Source organism: Ranitomeya imitator, chromosome 2 (genome assembly GCF_032444005.1).
Source record: "Ranitomeya imitator isolate aRanImi1 chromosome 2, aRanImi1.pri, whole genome shotgun sequence".
Taxonomy (NCBI): domain Eukaryota; kingdom Metazoa; phylum Chordata; class Amphibia; order Anura; family Dendrobatidae; genus Ranitomeya; species Ranitomeya imitator.
The window spans coordinates 638,110,093-638,136,323 of record NC_091283.1 but is presented as its reverse complement, the minus strand read 5'-3'; the positions used below and the strand labels follow the sequence as shown (position 1 = coordinate 638,136,323).

Here is a 26,231-nt window from a genome sequence, read left to right as displayed (position 1 = left end):
ATGGCTCTGGGGAGGAGGGAAGTGAAAAACGAAAACGCAAAAACGAAAAAGGGCCGCGACTTGAAGGGGTTAAGGTGGGGGCTACTTGGTTGTTGACTTATAATATATAAGAACTTGCGTTCAGAGGATGATAACATGCACATAGTAAAGTATCACAAACACTTTTTCTTAGAAACATTCTGTACCTACACGAGTAAAAGTTAACATTTTTACACAAGTCTGTAGTTGGCAGAGGATCACCAGCCGACATATTGCTTTACAATTATTATTTTTTTATTAATACTTTGTGCTATAGTATTTGGTGTTTATCTTGCACTTAAAGACATATTCCAATCTCAGACATTCATATCTATCTGTAATAGCAAGGGGATGAGTGTTTTAGAAATTCAGGAGCTACAGAAATAACCTAGTTTGCTGTGGTAAGCAGTTTCTGTAACTCCCACTTATATCAATAGGAGTTACAGAAACAATATACATAATACAGCCATCTGTTCCACTAATCTTGACCAGATCTGACATATAGGGAAATATTCCTAATTGGAATACTACTATAAACCAAGAATATATTCATTAAACAAGAGACAAATCACAAAGTGTCTTAATGCCGGCTCTAAAAGCTAGTAACTGATTGGTTGCTTCGGCTTGTGCCACATTTGTGATATCAGAGTGTCCTGCTTTGAAGATGCTCTTCAGCCTCACGGCTGACTTGGCTTGTAGATGCAGATAAAATGGAGCTTCTGCACACAGTTTAGTTGATCCCAGAACTTTGAACCTAGAGAGAAATGGTAAAAGTATATAAAAAATATAAAAATTTCTAGATTTTAATTTTTAGCTTTTTTTTCTCCATCATGATACTTTCTGTTAGTCTTGTTATATTTGAAGATTTAAATTATTGTAGATATCAATGCCCACATACAATCTGGCTTAAAGGGGTTCTCCTAGTAATTAAATAAATAATACACATTTAAATATTAAACATTTTTCTAAATACCCTTATTTCGCTAAAGGATTTTGAAAGTGCCAACTGCCAGGACCCACAGTAGGATGGTCTGCATGAAGCATGAGACACACACTCCGTTAGGCTGACTGAGATGGATGTTCATTTTCAGTCAGCTAAAGAAAGGTATTCAACGTCTCCTTTGGTCCAGCTCCATTGATTGTCCTGTCAGGTTGACTGAACACAGGAGTGTGTGTTCACAATGCCTGACTCTGCCTCAAGCAGGTGTCCTTCACTCAGCCATCCTACTGCTTGTCCCCGAAATTTAAGGCAGGTTGTGATTAATGGCAGTTATCATCTTTAAAATCTGGAAAACACCTGAAGAGATTAATTGGAATATAAATTGGTGTACATGCAGCATGTAAGCGCATGTTCACACTTGCCACCAAACAGACAAAACCCAAGATAAAAGCATAAAAAGTAAATAAACAGCAGTAGTGCATGAAAAAAATATAGGGTGCTTAGTTAACATAATTTTGATTTTAAAAATGACAAAGCCGGGACGGTCCTAACCTTTAATATTAAACTATTGCTGTTTGTTTATTTTCTGCAGGTTATTTGTTTTTTTTTTTATGTTTTTATCTTGGGTTTTATCTTTAAAATCCTGACAGAGGGCACTAGATAAAGCAGACATTTTTGCTAAATAAAAGTATTTAGAAAAATGTTTAATATTTAAATGTGTACTTTTTTTTACATATTTTATTACATTTCTTATTGGCATATAGATGTACACATTTAGGCTTGGACTACACAACGACTTGGGCCACGACTCAAGCCGTGCGATTGCTATGTGATGCTAATAAATAGTGCCGCATTGTTACCCTGAGGGTACTATGATCGTGACAAGCAAGTCTCAAAAATTCAGATGCTGTTGGACTTTTTTGCGACTTGCTTGTCGTGGTCGCAGAACCCTCAGGGTGGCAATGTGACCTATTTGACTTGTATTGTGCTCAATCCAGTAGCGATACGTGGCAATATTTGGCCACTTGGCTTGTCACAACCAAAGTCGATGTGTAGCCCAAGTCTAATGTTAGTGGTAATTTATATCTGCACAATATTCCACTGACAAGACCTCAGGATCCCAAACAATTACATTTCACATTTAATTTATTGCTATATGTAGAGTTGAGAACTTTTCCAACCCAATATACCGGTTTTATAAATAGGAGGGTGTGCTTTTGTATGAAGATTTTTATTACCTAACTAGCTGAAGAGCCCGGCGTTGCCTGGGCATAGTAAATATCTGTGGTTAGTTATAGCACCTCACTTCTCTTATTTTCCCATCACGCCTCTCATTTTCCCAATCACTTCTTTCATTTTCCCCCTCACACCTCTCATTTTCTCCCTCACTCCTCTCATTCCCCCCTAACACTTGTCATTTCAACCTCACATCTGTCATTTTCTGATCACTCCATTATTTTTCCTCACTTCTCTCATTTTGCACTCACACCTTTTCATTTTCACCTCACACCTCTCATTTTCACCTCATCACCTCAGTATATACATGTTTGTCATCTCCCTTATATATAGTATACATCTGTATGTCATCTCCTGTATATAGTATATACCTGTATGTCATCTCCCCTGTATATATTATATACCTGCTGTGTGTCATCTCCCCTATATATAGTATATACCTGAATGTCATCTCCTTCTATATATAGTATATACCTGTATGTCATCTCCTCCTGTATATAGTATATACCTGTGTCATCTCCCCTGTATATAGTATATATCTGTGTGTCATCTCCTCCTGTATATAGTATATACCTGCATGTCATCTTCTATATATAGCATATACCTGTATGTCATCTCCTCCTGTATATAGTATATACCTGTAGGTCATCTGCTCCTGTATATAGTATATACCTGTGTGTCATCTCCTCCTGTATATAGTATATACCTGTATGTCATCTCCTCCTGTATATATATGTACCTGTATGTCATCTCCTCCTCTATATAGTATATACCTGTGTGTCATCTCTCCTGTATATAGTATATATCTGTGTGTCATCTCCCCTGTATATAGTATATACCTGTGTGTCATCTTCTCCTGTATTAGACCTCGTTCACACGTTATTTGCTCAGTATTTTTACCTCAGTATTTGTAAGCTAAATTGGCAGCCTGATAAATCCCCAGCTAACAGGAAGCCCTCCCCCTGGCAGTATATATTAGCTCACACATACACATAATAGACAGGTCATGTGACTGACAGCTGCCGTATTTCCTATATGGTACATTTGTTGTAGTTTGTGTGTCAAACAGAAATCAGTCCCAGGAGCGCTGAAGGAAACTCAGACAACATATGTCGTTTGCCACAACGCGTTTCAACGGTAAACACCGTCTTCTTCAGGTAGAAGACGGTGTTTACCGTTGAAACGCGTTGTGGCAAACGACATATGTTGTCTGAGTTTCCTTCAGCGCTCCTGGGACTGATTTCTGTTTGACACACATTCTCATCCTCCTTTGGAGGTATTCAGCTGGAGCTGCAGTGGTGCTCGACAACTCCCTTTCATCTCCCCTTCCCTGGGTCAATTCCTCTGCGCTCCCCTCTGACTGCTTTCACTTATCTTATTTGTTGTAGTTTGTCTGCTTATTAATCAGATTTTTATTTTTGAAGGATAAGACCAGACTTGTGTGTGTTTTAGGGCGAGTTTCGTTTGTCAAGTTGTGTGTGTTGAGTTGCGTGTGGTGACATGCATGTAGCGACTTTTGTGAGATGAGTTTTGTGTGGCAACATGCGTGTAGCAACTTTTTGTGTGTCGAGTTGCATGTGACAGGTTAGTGTAGCAACTTGTGTGCAGCAAGTTTTGTGCATGGCGAGTTTTGCGCGTGGCGAGTTTTGTGTGGTGCCTTTTGAGTATGTGCAAGTTTTGTGTGAGGCAAATTTTGCATGTGTTGCAACTTTTGTGCATGTGGCAATTTTTCTGCGTGTGCAAGTTTTGCGTGTGGCGAGTTTTCCATGAGGTGAGTTTTGCACTTGTGGCGAGTTTTGCAAGAGCCTAGTTTTTGCATGTGGTGAGTTCTGCGCGTGGCGAGTTTTGAGCGGCGACTTTTGTGTTTCGACTTTTATGTGGCGAGGTTGGAGAATGTGTGGTGAAATGTGTGCTGAGTGTGATATGTGTTCAAGCACGTGGTAGTGTGTGGCGCATTTTGTGTGTGTGTTCATATCCCCGTGTGTGGTGAGTATCCCATGTCAGGGCCCCACCTTAGCAACTGTACAGTATATACTCTTTGGCGCCATCGCTCTCACTCTTTAAGTCCCCCTTGTTCACATCTGGCAGCTGTCAATTTGCCTCCAACACTTTTTCTTTCACTTTTTCCCCATTATGTAGATAGGGGCAAAATTGTTTGGTGAATTGGAAAGCACGGGGTTAAAATTTCACCTCACAACATAGCCTATGACGCTCTCAGGGTCCGGACGTGTGACTGTGCAAAATTTTGTGGCTGTAGCTGCGACGCCTCCAACACTTTTCCTTTCACTTTTTCCCCATTATGTAGATAGGGGCAAAATAGTTTGGTGAATTGGAAAGCGCGGGGTTAAAATTTCACCTCACAACATAGCCTATGACACGCTCAGGGTCCAGACGTGTGACTGTGCAAGATTTGGTGGCTGTTGTTTCGACGCCTCCAACACTTTTCCTTTCACTTTTTTCCCCATTATGTAGATAGGGGCAAAATTGTTTGGTGAATTGGAACGCGTGGGGTTAAAATTTCGCCTCACAACATAGCCTATGATGCTCTCGGGGTCCAGACATGTGACTGTGCAAAATTTTGTGGCTGTAGCTTCGACGCCTCCAACACTTTTCCTTTCACTTTTTTCCCCATTATGTAGATAGGGGCAAAAACACACACACACACACAGACACACACACACACACACACACACACACATTCAGCTTTATATATTAGATTTTCCTGGGTGTTAAGGTAATAAAAAGTTTAAATTAAATTAGCCCTAGGTTAATTTAAGCATTCTACGTGGTCTAGGTAATTAAGGGGTTGAGGTCAAGCATCCCTGGCGATCTAGTATAATGAAAAGGTTAATCATCCACCTCTCTGAACTTTTAGCCTAATCACAGCAAAGCCAGCTTTACACTTCCAACATTCACAGTACTAGCACAGACCACAACTCGTGGACAAACTGAGGGGTTCCTGTCCCTAAACTTTTCAAACTCCAATATGCCTACGAGACTGTTGAGTATGGTTAAGGAGACCCGCAGTCAGTCCAAACATCATGGTCCGTACTTAGGCCATGAGTGTTGGATATGTGAAGCTGACCTAAGAAGAGCAGGAGTAGATATCAATGTATTGCCTGCACTGGCATCATGGTATCGGGTGGCAATCCTAACTATGGGTAAGAGAATTAATTTAATTTGCACTAGCTTACATACAATTTAATTGCCACTGTTTTCCCATATGACATTTTTAGTTATTCACCTCCAAACGACAGGCTCAAGCACTTATTGACACCAAAAAATCCCAACAGATTGCCTTCAGGAAACTTCAGAAAGTTGAATGATGATCCATCAGCCCAAGAATTTGTTCCCTAAGGAGTAGTAATACAGATTACATGACTATTAACTAATGTTGCTTTAAAATAATACTTAACTTAAAATCAAGTGAAAAACATAGCATTTTCCTCACTACAAAGACTTTTTTTGGCCTCAGATGAAGCTCGGCATTACTAACCATGCTGTACTGTTATAAGCCAACCAGAAGTCAGCATGAAAATATAGCTTCATCCAAAGGGCATATATGGAAACACGGGGGATCGGTGGACGCCCAGGTCTTCTAGCCGGAACCGCATGGACCAGGGATCGTCCCGCCGAATGCCCACTCTCCTTTTAATGTGGGCAGAACACTACTCAGACAACACAGGGTGAGGGTAAAACATTGTGGTAATAATTTATTGAACCACCAAATCCACCATAGCATACAGAATAGTCCCAGCAAATGCCCAAGATGGTGCAAATTAGAGTCTCCCCCCTTCCCCTGACAGGCCGGGATTAGAGCTGCTTCCAGTGTTGCATACCCCCACCAGTGGCTCCCCACTTTTGGCAAGCCCCCACAGTGAGGTGGTAACAACCAGCTTAGGAAGCTAACCGAGAGCAGTGAGGTATGTGGCCAGGTGAACCAATTGTCACAACCTGGATTCTTTAAGACGTCTCTGGGGTTTCAGTGATGGTCAATGAAGCAGTCCTGTGTTCTACCAGCCAGGTCCATAGTACCTTAACCCCTTAGCGACCGCCGATACGCCTTTTAACGGCGGCCGCTAAGGGTACTTAAACCACAGCGCCGTTAATTAACGGCGCTGTGGAAAAAGTCCATAGCGCCCCCCAGAGGCCGATTTTCTCCGGGGTCTCGGCTGCCGAGGGTAGCCGAGACCCCAGAGAACATGATTCGGGGGGTTTTTAACCCACCCCGCATTTGCGATCGCCGGTAATTAACCGTTTACCGGCGATCGCAAAAAAAAAAAAAAAAAAAAAAAAGCGATCTCTTTTTAATTTCTCTGTCCTCCGATGTGATCGCACATCGGAGGACAGAGAAAAGGGGTCCCAGGTGGCCCCCCAATACTCACCTAGCTCCCCCGATGCTCCTCGTGTCTCCCGGTGGGCGCCGCCATCTTCAAAATGGCGGGCGCATGCGCAGTGCGCCCGCCGGCCGGCACCGGGAGAATCTTTGGGGTCTCGGCTGCCGGGGGTAGCCGAGACCCCAAAGAGCACGATCGGGGTCGGTACTACCGACCCCTGTTTTGCGATCGCCGGTAATTAACTGTTTACCGGCGACCGCAAAAAAAAAAAAAAAAAAGTAAAGTGTAATTCTCTGTCCTCTGATGTGATCGCACATCAGAGGACAGAGAAATAGGGGGATTCGGGGACCCTAGCATACTCACCTAGGTCCCTGGATCCTCTTGCTGCTCCTCCTGGCCGCCGGCAGCAGAACATGGCGGACGCATGCCCAGTGCGCCCGCCATCTGTCTCCATCTGCCGGCCGGCAGGAGAACAGCAGTTGGGGCTAGGGGTAGGGGTAGGGGTAGGGTTAGGGTTAGGGTTAGGTTAGGGGTAGGGTTAGGGGTAGGGTTAGGTTAGGGTTAGGGTTAGGTTAGGGGTAGGGTTAGGGGTAGGGTTAGGGGTAGGGTTAGGGTTTGGTTAGGTTAGGGGTAGGGTTAGGGGTAGGGTTAGGGGTAGGGTTAGGTTAGGGTTAGGGGTAGGGGTAGGGTTAGGTTAGGGGTAGGGCTAGGGTTGGGGCTAAATTTAGGGTTAGGGTTGGGGCTAAATTTAGGGTTAGGGTTGGGGCTAAACTTAGGGTTAGGCTTCTTTCACACTTACGTCGGTACGGGGCCGTCGCAATGCGTCGGCCCGACATACCGACGCACGTTGTGAAAATTGTGCACAACGTGGGCAGCAGCTGTAGTTTTTCAACACATCCGCTGCCCAATCTATGTCCTGGGGAGGAGGGGGCCGAGTTACGGCCACGCATGCGCGGTCAGAAATGGCGGATGCGACGTACAAAAAAACGTTTCATTGAACGTTTTTTTGTGCCGACGCTCCGCCAAAACACAACTGATCCAGTGCACGACGGACGCGACGTGTGGCCATCCGTCACGATCCGTCGGCAATACAAGTCTATGGGCAAAAAACGCATCCTGCGGGCACATTTGCAGGATCCGTTTCTTGTCCAAAATGACGGATTGCGACGGAATGCCAAACGACGCAAGTGTGAAAGTAGCCCTAGGGCTAGGGTTAGGGTTGGGGCTAAAGTTAGGGCTAGGGTTGGGGCTAAAGTTAAGGTTAGAGCTGGGATTAGGGTTAGGGTTTGGATTAGGGTTCGTATTAGGGTTAGGGTTGGCATTAGGGTTACGCTTGGGATTAGGGTTAGGTTTGGGATTAGGGTTAAGGTTAGGGTTGTGATTAGGGGTGTATTGGGATTAGGGTTAGGTTTGAGGTTAGGGTTGAGATTAGGATTAGGGGTGTGTTGGATTTAGGGTTTTGATTAGGGTTATGGTTAGGGTTGACATTAGGGTTGTTTTGGGGTAAGGGTTGTGATTATGGTTAGGGTTAGTGATTAGGATTATGGATGAGGTTGGGATTAGGGTTAGGGGTGTGTTGGGGTTAGGGTTGGAGCCAGAATTGGGGGGTTTCCACTGTTTAGGTACATCAGGGGGTCTCCAAACACGACAGCCAATTTTGCGCTCAAAAAGTCAAATGGTGCTCCCTCCCTTCTGAGCTCTGCCGTGCGCCCAAACAGTGGGTTACTCCCACATATGGGGCATCAGCGTACTCGGGATAAATTGGACAACAACTTCTGGGGTCCAATTTCTCTTGTTACCCTTGTGAAAATAAAAACTTGGGGGCTACAAAATCTTTTTTGTGAAAAAAAAATATTTTTTATTTTCACGACTCTGCATTCTAAACTTCTGTGAAGCACTTGGGCATTCAAAGTTCTCACCACACATCTAGATAAGTTCCTTGGGGGGTCTAGTTTCCAAAATGGGGTCACTTGTGGGGGGTTACTACAGTTTAGGTACATCAGGGGCTCTGCAATCGCAACATGATGCCCACAGACCATTCTATCAAAGTCTGCATTCCAAAAAGGCGCTCCTTCCCTTCCGAGCTCTGCCGTGCGCCCAAACAGTGGTTTACCACCACATATGGCGCATCAGCGTACTCGGGATAAATTGGACAACAACTATTGCAGTCCAATTTCTCCTGTTACCCTTGTGAAAATAAAAACTTGGGGGCTACAATATCTTTTTTGTGGAAAAAAAATATTTTTTATTTTCACGACTCTGCATTCTAAACTTCTGTGAAGCACTTGGGCATTCAAAGTTCTCACCACACATCTAGATAAGTTCCATGGGGGGTCTAGTTTCCAAAATGGGGTCACTTGTGGGGGATTTCTACTGTTTAGGCACATCAGGGGCTCTCCAAACGCGACATGGCGTCCGTTCTCAATTCCAGCCAATTCTACATTGAAAAAGTAAAACGGCACTCTTTCTCTTCCAAGCTCTGCGGTGCGCCCAAACAGTGGTTTACCCCCACATATTGGGTATCGACGTACTCAGGAGAAGTTGCACAACAACTTTTGTGGTCTAATTTCTCCTGTTACCCTTGTGAAAATAAAAGTTTGTGGGCAAAAAGATCATTTTTGTAGAAAAAATGCAATATTTTTTTTTCACGGCTCTACGTTATAAACTTCTGTGAAGCACATGGGGGTTCAAAGTGCTCGCCACACATCTAGATAAGTTCCTTAAGGGGTCTAGCTTCCAAAATGGTGTCACTTGTGGGGGGTTTCCACTGTTTAGGCACATCAGGGGCTCTCCAAACGCGACATGGCGTCCAATCTCAATTCCAGCCAATTCTACATTGAAAAAGTAAAACGGCACTCCTTCTCTTCCAAGCTCTGCGGTGCGCCCTAACAGTTGTTTACCCCCACATATTGGGTATCAGCGTACTCAGGAGAAATTGCACAACAACTTTTGTGGTCTAATTTCTCCTGTTACCCTTGTGAAAATAAGAATTTGTGGGCAAAAAGATAATTTTTGTGTAAACAAAAGCGATTTTTTATTTTCACGGCTCTACGTTATAAACTTCTGTGAAGCACTTGGGGGTTCAAAGTGCTCACCACACATCTAGATAAGTTCCTTAAGGGGTCTAGTTTCCAAAATGGTGTCACTTGTGGGGAGTTTCCACTGTTTAGGTACATCAGGGGCTCTCTAAATGTGACATGGTGTCCGATCTCAATTCCAGCCAATTCTGCATTGAAAAAGTCAAACGGCGCTCCTTCACTTCTAAGTTCTGCGGTGTGCCCTAACAGTGGTTTACCCCCACATATGGGGTATTGGCGTATTCAGGAGAAATTGCATAACAAAGTTTATGGTTACATTTCTGTTTTTACACTTGTGAAAAAAATGGTTCTGAATTAAGATGTTTGCAAAAAAAAGTTAAATGTTCATTTTTTCCTTCCACATTGTTTCAGTTCCTGTCAAGCACGTAAAGGGTTAATAAACTTCTTGAATGTGGTTTTGAGAACCTTGAGGGGTGTAGTTTTTAGAATGGTGTCACACTTCATTATTTTCTATCATATAGACCCCTCAAAATGACTTCAAATGTGATGTGGTCCCTAAAAAAAAATGGTGTTGTAAAAATGAGAAATTGCTGGTCAACTTTTAACCCTTATAACTCCCTAACAAAAAAAAATGTTTCCAAAATTGTGCTGATGTAAAGTAGACATGTGGGAAATGTTATTTATTAACTATTTTTTATGACATATCTCTGATTTAAGGGCATAAAAATACAAAGTTTGAAAATTGCAAAATTTTAAAAATTTTCGCCATATTTCCGTTTTTTTCATAAATAATCGCAAGTAATATCGAAGAAATTTTACCACTAACATGAAGTACAATATGTCACGAAAAAACATTCTCAGAATCAGCGGGATCCGTTGAAGCGTTCCAGAGTTATAACCTCATAAAGTGACAGTGGTCAGAATTGCAAAAATTGGCCTGGTCATTAAGTACCAAATTGGCTCTGTCACTAAGGGGTTAAGCAGAGATCCTGAAGAGTCACCCCAACCAGAAGAAAAAGTCTCTCTATATAGTGGCATGTAACCTGTTTTTAGATTTAACGAGTGTCCTTCAGTCCACCCTCAGATAAGGGGAAGAATGGTGATGACGAAGTTGCCTTGCTTGATTATGTTATCTATTTGCATAGATATTCCTCCTCTGTTTTAACAATCAACAAACTATCTGGGCTAGACAATGTATAATTAGCATATCAGTAGACCACACTATTCATCAAGGTTAAGATTACACTTGCCTATCTGGGTCTGAAGTTTTGGTACGCACTGATAACAACCCTTTGGCCCATTTAGAAAATGCGAAACTAGGAGCTCTGAGGCAACGATTGGTGGCTAGAATGGCAAAATTTCAATATAAAATCGCCAACAAAAGGGGGGCTGAGAACACTCATGCGGACGCCTTATCCAGAGTGAAACATGAACGACCAGGGCGAAACAGAGATGAGGAATTAGAAGATGAGGAGATCCCCCAGGTTCCGAGACTCGATCAGGGCGGAGGTAGCCACACAGGAACAGGTACAAGTGGTGGCCCGAGAGGGCATCTTGGGATGATCCTGTGACGAGTGGGTTCCGTTACAGCAGGAAGATGGGGAACTGGCCCAGCTGCGACAGTGGGTGAAGTCTAAGCAACTTCCTAATCAAGAAGAGAGAAATGTTCTGTCCCCAGATGCTCTGTAGATTCTGCGACAATGGGAAAGATTCCAAATGAAAAATGGGCTACTATATCGGAAAGTCCAGCTACAATGGGAACTAGGTGTCACTTTGCAGGTGGTAATTCCGGAGACGTTTCTGTCCAAAGTGGCTACAGAGGCACATGAGAGGGGAGCACACTTCGGCCAGGAGAAAACTTTTCAGTGACTACAGTGATTTTTATATAATCCTCGATTGAAGGCTGTAGTGGAGGAGACCTGTAGGCAATGCAGCAGTTGTGAGTTGTGAAACCATCTGAGCAGAGAGCACCCACACAAACCATCGTGACGTCTAGCTCCCTGGAAGTGCTTATGATAGACTCTGACTATTGGGCCAGCGCATCAGGGGTGCGAGCATTGTTTGGTGATGACGGACCACTTCACGAAGTTCGCTGTCATGACCCCGACACGTGAGCAAACTGCTAAATCTGCCACGCATGCCACCTGTAAAAACTTCATTCAATTATACGGTGGTCCAAAGCGAATTCATTCTGACCAGGGGGTCTGTTTTATGGGAAAGGTATTGGAAGAGTTACATCGTTTGTACCAGATCATGAGGTTTCGCACCACACTGTATCATCCTCAGGGAAATGGAGCCTGCGAGCAGTTCAATCGCACCCTAATTCAAAAGCTGAGAACCCTGGATGAAAATCGGAAGGCTTGATGGCCCGAGTTCGTAGTCGAGTTAGTGTGGGTGTACAACAACCGCGCCCATAGGACTACCGGTTATACTCCATACACTCTGCTATTTGGTCGTTCAGGGAAAGAAATCACCGAGCTGGAACTGGACCCAGAAGAGGACTACCCGTGGACGGGGGTGTCCACCTGAGTTCGAGAACATCGCCAACGTTTACAATTTCAGGAAATGGAACATGCAGAAAAAAATCCATTGCGGGGGACAGATCTCCAAGCTGTGGACTGAGTCCTGGAACGAGAAAAACATCCACGAGACAAACAAGAGTACCAGTGGGAGAAGAACCCGTATCGGGTGAAATGCTGGATCAGCTCCGAAGGGCCTTTTTACGAAATCCAGCCTAAAGGAGAAAGAAACTTCACCACCCGTATAGTTCACCGGAATATGCTTTGGCCTTGTCTGTCAAAGGATCCAGATCAGGTAGAGGAGCTGCAAGATGCGGCTGAAGTACCTGCACCAGTTGTAGTAAATTGTGAAGTGGAAGAAAATTCTGAAAAGTTATGGAAAGAATCAGTACCTGAAGTTCCAGAAGAGTCTGCCCCAGTGACCTTCACCTATGCAACCTGAGTCAAACACACAAGGTGGCTCAACTACTCCTTCTGACTTACGGCACTCTGAACGAACAACAGCCAGAATACCCCCCAACCGATACAATCAGGACCAATTTATTTGGCAGCAAACCATTCAAGAAAAAAAGACTGTCCACTTGTTTTACAAAAACACTCGCCCATGGAATGGTGGGCAAAAGGAGAGGGGGAGTGTAGGAAGATGGACCGGGCCGTGATGCCTCTCGCATGTCTGTTCCGGAACTATCGGGGCTGTCACCATTGTTGCCGGGAGGGAAAGCTTTCTGACCCGGACAGACCTTTGCACTCGACTGTAGGGGGCGTGTCAGGCTTAAAAGGCACGGTGCGTGGGAAAACAAGACACTTGGCGGGAAGACAGAGCATGCAGCACGAGAAGGTTGACTCGCTCTCCGTGGGGCTATGCCATAGTACAGGCTTGTGCTGCAGCTCCTCAACCCTTTTGCACACTGACCGTGAGGGACGTGGATTCGTGTGTCCGCTCACCCCTGCAACTGAGGGTCTGACCCGCATCATTCTGCTGACTGCCACGAGTGTGCGGCCTAAACCTGACCAGGCGAATCATCTAGAGTCGGGTAGCTTTATCACCGCCACTGAACCTAGACACTTTTCGGCGGTGTCAGAGACTGCTTCACACCATGTACAGTACAGAGCAAAAGTTTGGACACAGCTTCTCATTTAAAGATTTTTCTGAATTTTCATGCACCTTGCGTCATCCTGCATACCTATCTTTAACACTGGGCAAGCATGGACATGCTTTGTATACAGATGTGTCCGCATGTGGCATTTTGACGTGCCTGCCGACCGCAAGAAAATGCAACATGTTGCCTTCGACAGGCACGTCAAAACGCCACATGCGGACGCATCCGCATACAACGCATGTCCCTGCGTACGCAGTGTTAAAGATAGGTATGCAGGATGACACAAGGCGCATGCGGAAGTAGGCGGAGCGTAGGCAGAGCTTAAGGGAGGAAGTACGCAGACCAGCCAAACGCAAGTGTGAACCTGGCCTTAGTCATAAAAACTGCACTATGCACCTTCATTTGCATATTAAAATAAAGTTATTTGAGAGGGCAACAGAGGAACAGATTTAGAAAAATATATATATATTTTTATTGTTGCTCAATCTCCTACAAGGCTATGTGGTTTGTTTGAAGTGTAAATTTGTGCTGACAGACTCCCTTTAATAAAAAAAAAAAAAGAGTATGGTGACAAAGTTTGGAAGAAAGAAAATAATTTTGTAATGTGAAATAACCTCACCAAACAGAGAGAGTTCCCAGAAATGTTATGCCTACATCTCCAAAGGAACCAGTAAATAATTGACATGCCACCACAATATGAGCTGTATGTTTTCTGTAGACCACTGTCACTCACCTTTCCCGTGCTGCCACCGGTCCAGAGTTGGTCACCACGATATCCTTTTGAACGGGCCAGAGCCATGAGGAATTGATTGTGCTCCTCACTCATTATACTTGTAAGATGGGCACGACTAAAGATGGATTGGCAATGTTTCTGTATAGTACGAAAGAAGGTAAGAAGTGATTGGCGCAAAGTGAATATGATAATGTATTTTGTATATGAATTATTATTAAGATTATACTCTGTTTTGAAAACTAGTTGCCCAGTATTCAGCCAACAACATGCCTTCATACAAGGAATATATGCCAATATGAACCACACAGGATTATAAACCCAGACTACAGTCACGTAACAACACTCACCATGATATGATAGAGCCATAATCTCTATATATTCATATCCAAAATAAGAAAGGCTTGAGCTTCTGAGTAAAATGTACTGTTCTTTATTCAAAATTCCATTAAAACATAAGCATGGCATGAGAATAGCACATTCTGTTGACGCATTTCAACCTTTTGGTTTTAGTCGTAACATACAGGTAAAATGTCAGCAGATCTATGGAAAACCTCTTGTCAACCTACCATTGATGACTAATTAATTACATCCATATGATAGGATAAATCCCATGACATTGGGCTCACAAAAATAGCAAATTTCGTTCAATACATGTATATCAAATCACTACTTTGTGTGAATTTAACCCCTTAATAACTGGAGCTTTTTTCGGTTTTGCGTTTTTATTTTTCGCTATCCTCCTTCCCAGAGTCATAACTTTTTTATTTTTCTATCAATATGGCCATGTGGGGGCTTATTTTTTGCGCGATGAGTTGTACTTTAGAACGACATAATTGGTTTTACCATGTCGTGTACTAAAAAATGGGGAAAAAATTCCAAGTGCGGTGAAATTGCAAAAAAAGTGCAATCCCTTGTTTTGTTTGGCTTTTTTGCTAGGTTCACTAAATGCTAAAACTGACCTACCACTATGATTCTCCAGGTCATTACAAGTTCATAGACACCTAACATGTCTAGGTTTATTTTTAGCTAAGTGGTGAAACAAATTCCAAACTTTGCTAAAAAAAAATCTCGGGTTGGGTGAGGACTTATTTTTTGCGTGCCAAGCTGACATTTTTAATGATACCATTTTGGTGCAGATATGATCTTTTGATCGCCCGTTATTGCATTTTAAGGAAATGTCGCGGTGACAAAAAAATGTAATTCTGGCATTTGAAATTTTTTTTTTTCGCAACGCCGTTTCGATCAGGTTAATTCTATTTTTTTTATTGATAGATCGGAACTCGGCGATATGAAATATGTGTGTTTTTTTTTATTATTTTATTTTGAATGGGGCGAAAGGGGGGTGATTTGTACTTTTATGTTTCTTGTATTTTTTTCATATTTTTGAAAACCTTTTTTTTTTTACTTTTGCCATGATAAAAAAGCTAACATACTCAGATCGCCCCCTATGTAGCTGAATTACAGCATTGCTATGAGCGCCGACCACAGGGTGGCACGCACAGCAATTTGGCATCAACAACCATAGAGGTCTGCAGGAGACCTTTGGTTGTTATGCCTACGCTCCACTGACCCCCAATGACGTGACTGATGGCTGGAGGGGCTTGTTAAATGCCGCTGTCAGAGTTTGACAACGGCATTTAACTAGTTAATAGGTGCGGGCGGATTGTGATTCTGCTCGCGCCTATTGCGGGCACATGTCAGTTGTTCAAAACAGCTGACATGTCCCAGCTTTGATGCAGACTTACCGCCGGAGCCCGCATCAAAGCGGGGATTCTGCCACCGGACGTACTATTCCGTCCGATGGCAGAAAGGGTTTAAAGTTAAAAATAAAGCATTTGGAATAATGAAATTCAGTCTCTTTCCAGCTTTTTGTATATGAACCCTTACAAACCCTAATAAAAATGAATGAATGAATTCAAACTATCTGCAGATATCTCGGAAAAATAGTTTGTTCCACCAGAAATGTTAGTTGATTATTTCTTATTACGGTAATACTGTTTTTGCATCCTGTTCTGCAATTCTATTTTTCGATGCATCTTATACCATGCATTGATAGTAGCCGAGCCATTTTAGTACATGTATTTCTGCACATGGCACTCATATTGTATACTGAATAAATTGAAATTTTTTGAAAATATAGATTCCATTTTTACATTATTTACATATCAGTAACATGTCTATCCATCCTGTGATTTCCATAATTCCATGACTTTTGATTCTTGGTGTCACAATTGCAGTTTTCATAAATATACACAGTGTGGGGTACAAGTATTTGATCCCTTGCTGATTTTGTAAGTTTGCCCACTTAAGGGTAGGCTAATTTTAACATTGAGAGATAGAATAGCAAAAATAAAAACCTGAAAATCACATTGTATAAATTATATAAATTTATTTGCATTTTACAGTGAGAATAAGTATTTGATCCCCTACCAACCATTGAGGGTATGTGCACTTGCTGCGGATTACTCTGCAGATTTTTCCGGACTAATTTTGGTAAATCCGCAGGTAATCTGACCTGCGGAATTACTGTGGTTATTTTTTGCGTTTTTTTTTGTGCGGATTTCACCTGCGGTTTTACACCTGCGGATTCCTATTATGGAGCAGGTGTAAACCGCTGCAGAATCCGCACAAAGAATTGACATGCTGTGGAGTAAACAACGCTACGCTTCCGCATGTTTTTTTCCGCAGCATGTGCACTGTTTTCCATAGGTTTACATGGTACTGTAAACTCATGGAAAACTGCTGCGAATCCGCAGCAGCCAATCCGCAAAATACGCAGCGTGTGCACATACCCTAAGAGTTCTGGCTCCTAGAGACCTGTTAGATGCTCCTAATCAACTCATAACCTGCATTAAAAACAGCGGTCTTACTTAGTCACCTTTATAAAAGACTCCTGTCCACAGACTCAAAGAATTAGTCAGACTAACCTCTACAACATGGGCAAGACCAAAGAGCTTTATAAGGTTGTCAGGGACAAGATCATAGACCTGCACAAAGCTGGAAAGGGCTACAAAACCATAAGTAAGACGTTGGGTGAGAAGGAGACAACTGTTGGAGCAATAGTAAGAAAATGGAAGAAATACAAAATGACTGTCAATCAACTTCGATCTGGGGCACCATGCAAGATCTCACCTCGTGGGGTATCCTTGATCATGAGTAAGGTGAGAGAGCAGCCTAAAACTACAAGGGGGAACTTGTTGATGATCTCAAGCCAGCTGGGACCACAGTCACCAAGAAAACCATTTCTAACACATTATGGAATGCCCTCCAGGGCTGTGGGGTACTCTGTACTGGTTCCGGTACTTAAAGGGATGTGTCACAGCGACCCGATCCGTGGCCGTGGGCACCAATGTTAAAGGAACGGTCTTTAAAGGGGTTTTTGAAATAAAGAAAGTTTGTGACGCCACTTGTGGTATTCGGTCAGTGAATCGATACTAATTGTCATGATCCCAATGGCAGGGGATCACAAAAGGACAAGCACAAAAACAAAACAAGCTCTAGGGTGATGGAACCTGAGCTGACCGCGAACCTGAACCTAAACACACAACTAGCAGTAGCCGGGGAACGTGCCTACGATGATTCCTAGACGTCTCGCGCCAGCCGAAGGATTAACTTCCCCTATAAGAAGAAACACAGACCTCACTTGCCTCCAGAGAAACACCCCACAGAAATAGCAGCCCCCCACATGTAATAACGGTGAAATGAGAGGAAAGCACATACGTAGTTATGAAAATAGAATCAGCAAAAATGAGGCCCGCTAAAGCTAGATAGCAGAGGATACAAAAGTGAACTGCGCGGTCAGCGAAAAACCCTTCAAAAAAACCATCCTGAAATTACTTGAACTCATGTGCCAACTCATGGAACATGAGGAGTAATTTCAGCCCACTAGAGCAACCAGCAGCAAGGAATCACATATCTGCAAGCTGGACTAAGACAAAAATTAAGCAAAACGTGGAACAGGAAAATCAAAACTTAGCTTGTCCTGAAGATAACAGATGCAGGGAGCAGAGGTAAAAAGACACGCTGATTACATTGATAGCCGGCGAGGAAATGACAAAAAAGCCAGGTTAAATAGGAAACTCCCATAACCTGATGGAACAGGTGGACACCAGAGACCGCAGAGAACACAAGTCACCCAGTACCATCAGTAACCACCAGAGGGAGCCCAAAAACAGAACTCACAACAGTACCCCCCCCTTGAGGAGGGGTCACCGAACCCTCATGAGAACCACCAGGGCGACCAGGATGAGCCCTATGAAAAGCACGGACCAAATCGGCAGCATGAACATCAGAGGCAATCACCCAAGAATTATCCTCCTGACCATAACCCTTCCACTTGACCAAATACTGGAGTTTCCGTCTGGAAACACGAGAATCCAAGATCTTCTCCACAACATACTCCAATTCACCCTCCACCAGCACCGGAGCAGGAGGCTCAAGCGAAGGAACGACCGGTACCTCATACTTCCGCAACAACGACCGATGGAACACATTATGAATAGCAAACGATGCCGGGAGATCCAAACGAAACGACACAGGGTTAAGAATCTCCAAGATCCTATAGGGACCGATGAACCGAGGCTTGAACTTAGGAGAAGAGACCTTCATAGGAACAAAACGAGAAGACAACCACACCAAGTCCCCAACAAGAAGTCGAGGACCCACGCGGCGACGGCGATTAGCAAACTGCTGAGCCCTCTCCTGGGACAACTTCAAATTGTCCACCACATGACTCCAAATCCGATGCAACCTATCCACCACCATGTCCACTCCAGGACAATCAGAAGGCTCCACCTGACCAGAGGAAAAACGAGGATGAAACCCCGAATTACAAAAGAAAGGAGAAACCAAGGTAGCAGAACTAGCCCGATTATTAAGGGCAAACTCGGCAAGCGGCAAAAAGGAAACCCAGTCATCCAGATCAGCAGAAACAAAACACCTCAAATAAGTTTCTAAAGTCTGATTAGTTCGTTCCGTCTGGCCATTCGTCTGGGGATGGAATGCAGACGAAAAGGACAAATCAATGCCCATCTTAGCACAGAACGTCCGCCAAAATCTAGACACAAACTGGGATCCCCTGTCAGAAACGATGTTCTCCGGAATGCCATGCAAACGGACCACGTTTTGAAAAAAACAGAGGGACCAACTCAGAGGAGGAAGGTAACTTAGGCAAGGGTACCAGATGAACCATCTTAGAAAAGCGATCACACACAACCCATGTGACGGACATTTTTTGAGAGACAGGGAGATCCGAAATAAAGTCCATGGAAATGTGCGTCCAAGACCTCTTCGGGATAGGCAAAGGTAACAACAATCCACTGGCCCGAGAACAGCAAGGCTTAGCCCGAGCGCAAACTCCACAAGACTGCACGAAAGAACGCACATCCCTCGACAAGGAAGGCCACCAAAAAGACCTGGCCACCAAGTCTCTAGTACCAAATATTCCAGGATGACCTGCCAACACAGAAGAATGGACCTCGGAGATGACTCTACTGGTCCAATTATCCGGAACAAACAGTCTTTCCGGCGGACAACGATCAGGTTTATCCGCCTGAAACTCCTGCAAAGCATGTTGCAAGTCTGGGGAGACAGCCGACAAAATCACCCCATCCCTAAGGATACCAGTGGGCTCAGAATTTCCAGGGGAGTCAGGCACAAAACTCCTAGAAAGAGCATCCGCCTTCACATTCTTTGAACCTGGCAGGTATGAAACCACAAAATTGAAACGGGAGAAAAACAGTGACCAACGAGCCTGTCTAGGATTCAGACGCTTGGCAGACTCAAGGTACATCAGATTTTTGTGATCAGTCAAGACCACCACACGATGTCTAGCACCCTCAAGCCAATGACGCCACTCCTCAAATGCCCACTTCATGGCCAAAAGCTCCCGATTACCAACATCATAATTCCGTTCAGCGGGCGAAAATTTTCTAGAAAAGAACGCACATGGCTTCATCACTGAGCCATCGGAGCTTCTCTGTGACAAAACCGCCCCCGCTCCGATCTCGGAAGCATCAACCTCAACCTGAAAAGGAAGCGACGTATCTGGCTGACGCAACACAGGAGCAGAAGAAAACCGGCGCTTAAGTTCCTGAAAGGCCTCCACAGCCGCAGGAGACCAATCAGTAACATCAGCACCCTTTTTAGTCAAATCCGTCAAAGGCTTAACAACACTAGAAAAATTAGTTATGAAGCGACGATAAAAATTAGCAAAGCCCAAGAACTTCTGTAGACTCTTAAGAGATGTAGGCTGCGTCCAGTCACAAATAGCCTGAACCTTGACGGGATCCATCTCAATAGTAGAAGGGGAAAAAATATACCCCAAATAAGAAATCTTCTGGACTCCAAAGAGACATATAGAACCCTTTACAAACAAAGAATTGGCCCGCAGGACCTGAAACACCTTCCTGACCTGCTGAACATGAGACTCCCAGTCATCAGAAAAAAAACAAAACATCATCCAAATACACGATAATAAATTTATCCAGATATTCACGAAAAATATCGTGCATAAAAGACTGGAAGACAGAAGGAGCATTAGAAAGTCCAAAAGGCATCACCAAATACTCGAAATGGCCCTCAGGCGTATTAAATGCGGTTTTCCACTCATCACCCTGCCTTATCCGCACAAGATTATACGCACCCCGAAGATCAATCTTAGTGAACCATTTAGCCCCCTTAATGCGAGCGAACAAATCAGTCAACAATGGCAAAGGATACTGATATTTGACTGTAATCTTATTCAAAAGACGATAATCTATGCAAGGCCTCAAGGAACCATCTTTTTTGGCCACAAAAAAAAAACCTGCACCCAAAGGGGACGAAGATGGACGAATATGTCCCTTTTCCAAGGACTCCTTAACATAATTCCGCATAGCCGTATGCTCTGGCACTGACAGATTGAACAAACGACCTTTAGGGAATTTACTGCCAGGAATCAAATCTATAGCACAATCGCAATCCCTGTGAGGAGGAAGCGAACTGAGCTTAGGCTCCTCAAAAACCTCCCGATAATCAGACAAAAATACCGGAACTTCAGAAGGAGTAGATGAAGCGATAGAAATCGAAGATGCATCATCATGAACCCCCTGACATCCCCAGCTTAACACAGACATTGTTTTCCAGTCCAGGACTGGGTTATGAGTTTGTAACCATGGCAGACCAAGCACTAAGACATCATGTAAATTATACAGTACCAGGAAGCGAATCACCTCCTGATGAACGGGAGTCATACGCATGGTCACTTGTGTCCAGTACTGAGGTTTATTCATAGCCAAAGGTGTAGAGTCAATTCCTTTCAAAGGAATAGGAACTTCCAGAGGTTCCAGACTAAACCCACAGCGATTGGCAAATGACCAATCCATAAGACTCAGGGCAGCGCCTGAATCCACATAGGCATCGACGGAAATGGATGATAATGAACAAATCAGCGTCACAGACAGAATGAACTTAGACTGTAAAGTACCAATGGCAACAGACTTATCAACCTTTTTTGTGCGTTTAGAGCATGCTGATATAACATGAGCTGAATCACCACAATAAAAACACAATCCATTTTTCCGCCTATAATTTTGCCGTTCACTTCTGGACTGAATTCTATCACATTGCATTATCTCAGGTGCCTGTTCAGAAGACACCGCCAAATGGTGCACAGGTTTGCGCTCCCGTAAACGCCGATCAATCTGAATAGCCATAGTCATGGACTCATTCAGACCTGTAGGCGCCGGGAACCCCACCATAACATCTTTAATGGCCTCAGAAAGGCCATCTCTGAATTTTGCAGCCAGAGCGCACTCATTCCACTGAGTAAGCACCGACCATTTCCGAAATTTCTGACAATATATTTCTGCTTCATCTTGCCCCTGAGAGAGAGCCAATAAGGCTTTTTCAGCCTGAATCTCTAGGTTAGGTTCCTCATAGAGCAAACCCAATGCCAGAAAAAACGCATCCACATTGAGCAACGCAGGATCCCCTGGTGCCAATGCAAATGCCCAATTCTGAGGGTCACCCCGCAGGAAAGATATAACAATCTGGACCTGCTGAGCAGGGTCTCCAGAGGAGCGAGATTTCAAGGAAAGAAACAACTTGCAATTGTTCCTAAAATTCAGAAAACTAGATCTATCTCCAGAAAAAAACTCTGGGACAGGAATTCTAGGTTCAGACATAGGCATATGTACAACAAAATCTTGTATATTTTGAACCTTAGCAGCAAGATTATTCAGGCTGGAAGCCAAACTCTGGACGTCCATGATAAACAGATGAGGTCAGAGCCATTCAAGGATTAAGAGGAGGAAAAAAGCAGTCAAGCTGCAATTAAGGCTAGGCAGCAAACACTGAGGAGGGGAAAAAAAAAAAACTTCCTCAGACTACTTTTCCTCCTACTTCAGCCAAAACGATGACCAATTTTTTCAGGCCGGCTATACTGTCATGATCCCAATGGCAGGGGATCACAAAAGGACAAGCACAAAAACAAAACAAGCTCTAGGGTGATGGAACCTGAGCTGACCGCGATCCTGAACCTAAACACACAACTAGCAGTAGCCGGGAAACGTGCCTACGATGATTCCTAGACGTCTCGCGCCAGCCGAAGGATTAAATTCCCCTATAAGAAGAAACACAGACCTCACTTGCCTCCAGAGAAACACCCCACAGAAATAGCAGCCCCCCACATGTAATAACGGTGAAATGAGAGGAAAGCACATACGTAGTTATGAAAATAGAATCAGCAAAAATGAGGCCCGCTAAAGCTAGATAGCAGAGGATACAAAAGTGAACTGCGCGGTCAGCGAAAAACCCTTCAAAAAAACCATCCTGAAATTACTTGAACTCATGTGCCAACTCATGGAACATGAGGAGTAATTTCAGCCCACTAGAGCAACCAGCAGCAAGGAATCACATATCTGCAAGCTGGACTAAGACAAAAATTAAGCAAAACGTGGAACAGGAAAATCAAAACTTAGCTTGTCCTGAAGATAACAGATGCAGGGAGCAGAGGTAAAAAGACACGCTGATTACATTGATAGCCGGCGAGGAAATGACAAAAAAGCCAGGTTAAATAGGAAACTCCCATAACCTGATGGAACAGGTGGACACCAGAGACCGCAGAGAACACAAGTCACCCAGTACCATCAGTAACCACCAGAGGGAGCCCAAAAACAGAACTCACAACAACTAATATATTTATGCTCTGTGTGAATCTCTTTATCTATAAGTAAACATTACAAACTGTACCTGTAAGAGAGCAACTGCGGACTGGGTGCAACCCGTCGCATGGTGTTCCATATTAATAACCCAATGTTGCTGAACTGTGTTTAATGTTGACAACAACTGTTGACTGTATGAATTGACTGTATGAATAACAAGAGACTCTGTTAATGTTGTAATTTGCAACCTCTGTGCGAAAGTCAAATAATGTAACTACCAAGCTTTGTGCCCCTATCAGGAAAGGGTAACTACCAAGCTATGTGCTACTGTCAAGTAGTGAAACTACCAACCTCTGTGCTACAGTCAAATAGTAGAAATAACAAGCTCTGTGTCACTGTCCGGTAGTGTAACTGCCAAGCTATGTGCTACTGTCAAGTAATGTAACTATCAAGCTCTGTGTCACGGTCAGGTGGTGTAATTACTAAGCTATGTGCTACTGTCAAGTAGTGTAACTGCCAAGCTCTGTGCTACTGTCAAGTAGTGTAACTACCAAGCTATGTGCCACTGTCAAGTAGTGTAACTACCAACCTCTGTGCTACTGTCAAGTAGTGTAACTACCAAGCTATGTGCCACTGTCAAGTAGTGTAACTACCAACCTCTGTGCTACAGTCAAGTAGTGTAACTACCAAGCTATGTGCTACTGTCAAATAATGTAACTACCAAGCTATGTGCACTTTCAGGTAGTGTGACTACCAAGCTATGTGCTACTGTCAAGTAGTGTAACTATCAAGCTATGTGCTACTGTCAAGTAGTGTAACTACCAAGCTATGTGCCTGTTGTGAATTCCGCTCTTGGGCTCCCTCCGGTGGTTGTAAGTTGCACTTTTGTGAGTTCTGCTCTTGGGCTCCCTCTTGTGGTTTCTAGTGGTATGGCTGCTCCTTGGAGTTAGCTGTCATCAGCTGCCTCCACTTATCGTCTCTTCTGTTCGGCTATTTAGGTCTGGCTCTTTCTTCAGCCAGTGCCACTTGTAAATGGTTACTGGTTGGATTCACATCTCTTTGGAGTTCCATGTTATCCTGACCAGTTCAGCTAAGCTAAGTTTTTGCTTGCTCTTTTCTGTCCATAGATTGTGGACTTATCCTGAATTATTCTGTCTTGCTGGAAGCTCTGGGAGGCAGATTTGCCCTCCACACCTTTAATCAGGTGTGGAGATTTTTTGTAAACTCTGCGTGGATTTTTGTAGTGTTTTATACTGACCGCACAGTATTCCATCCTGTCCTATCTATTTAGCTAGACTGGCCTCCTGTGCTCATCCTGGTTTCATTCTGTGTATGTCTTTTCCCCCTCCACTCAGTCATTATTTGTGGGGGGCTAATCTATCCTTTGGGGATTTTCTCTGAGGCAAGATAGTTTTCCTGCTTCTTTCTTTAGGGGTAGTTAGCTCTTAGGCTGTGACGAGATGCCTAGGGAGAGTTAGGAGCATTCCACGCCTACTTCTAGTGTTGTGTTGAGCTTAGGGACTGCGGGCAGTACAGTTACCACATCCTTCAGAGCTTGTTCCATGTTGCTCCTAGACCACCATATCATAACAGTACAAGTGGCCCAAAAATGAATTAAATGCATCTCAAAAGAAGGAAAAGAAAGTTCTGAACCATTTTTTTTTCTGTGCTCTAGTTTCTTTTTTTTTTTTTTCTTTTCCTCTTGATATCTGGGTGGTTCAGGATATATGCTTTGGCATGGATGTTCAGGGTTTGTTTTCTCGTGTGGATCAACTTGCTGCAAGAGTACAGAGTATCCAGGACTATGTTATCCAGACTCCGGCTTTAGAGCCCAGAATTCCTACTCCTGATTTGTTTTTTTTGGGACAGATCCAAGTTTTTGAACTTTAAAAATAACTGCAAATTGTTTTTTGCTTTGAAACCCCGTTCTTCTGGTGATCCCATTCAGCAAGCAAATATCATCATATCCTTGCTGCGTGGTGACCCTGATTTGCTCATTGTCGTCCTTTTCTGTCATGGCATTTGTGGATTCAGGCGCTGCCCTGAACTTAATGGACTTAGAATTCGCCAGGCGCTGTGGTTTTTCCTTGCAGCCTTTGCAGAGCCCTATTTCTTTGAGGGGCATTGATGCTACACCCTTGGCCAAGGATAAACCTCAGTACTGGACACAGATGACTATGTACATGGCTCCTGCACATCAGGAACATTGCCGTTTTCTGGTGTTGCATAACCTGCATGATGTTGTTGTACTGGGATTTCCATGGTTACAGGAACATAATCCGGTGCTGGATTGGAAAACTATGTCGGTGACTAGTTGGGGTTGTCGAGGAGTGCATGGTGACGTTCCTTTGATGTCGATTTCCTCTTCCCCCTCTTCTGAGGTCCCTGAGTTTTTGTCGGATTTCCAGGATGTATTTGATGAGCCCAAGTCCAGTTCCCTTCCTCCACATAGGGACTGTGATTGTGCTATTAACTTGATTCCTGGTTGTAAGTTCCCTAAGGGCCGACTTTTCAATCTGTCTGTGCCAGAGCATGCCGCCATGCGGAGCTATGCTAAGGAATCTTTGGAGAAAGGGCATATTCGGCCCTCTTCGTCACCATTGGGAGCGGGTTTCTTTTTTGTTGCTAAGAAGGATGGCTCCTTGAGACCCTGTATTGATTATCGTCTTCTTAATAAGATCACGGTCAAATTCCGATACCCCTTGCCTTTGCTTACTGATTTGTTTGCTCAGATTAAGGGGGCTAGTTGGTTTACTAAGATTGACCTCCGAGGGGCATATAATCTTGTTCGTATTAAACAGGGTGACGAATGGAAAACTGCATTTAATACGCCCGAAGGCCATTTTGAATACCTTGTGATGCCATTTGGGCTCTCTAATGCTCCATCTGTGTTCCAGTCTTTCATGCATGATATTTTCCGCAATTATCTTGATAAATTCATGGTCGCATATTTGGATGATATTTTGATTTTTTCCGATGATTGGGAGTCTCATGTGAAGCAGGTCAGGATGGTGTTCCAGATCCTTCGTGATAATGCTTTGTTTGTGAAGGGGTCTAAGTGCCTATTCGGAGTTCAGAAGGTCTCTTTTTGGGTTTTATTTTTTCTCCCTTGTCTATAGAAATGGATCCTGTTAAGGTCCAAGCTATTCATGACTGGATCCAACCCA

The 26,231-nt window shown here is 43.7% G+C and overlaps 1 protein-coding gene across 1 annotated transcript in view; it reads right to left on the bottom strand.

Moving 5' to 3' along the window:
* Window positions 1-255: 255 nt before the first annotated feature.
* The window catches only part of LOC138665334 (struthiocalcin-2-like), a 56,971-nt gene continuing 30,995 nt past the window's right edge, over window positions 256-26,231 (bottom strand). The window contains exons 4-6 of the mRNA XM_069752719.1: window positions 13,922-14,059; window positions 5,439-5,547; window positions 256-772 (exon numbers count right to left, since the gene is read on the bottom strand). Coding sequence (XP_069608820.1) covers window positions 696-772; window positions 5,439-5,547; window positions 13,922-14,059 — 324 coding nt within the window. The 3' untranslated portion in view covers window positions 256-695. The remainder of the gene's footprint in view (window positions 773-5,438; window positions 5,548-13,921; window positions 14,060-26,231) is intronic.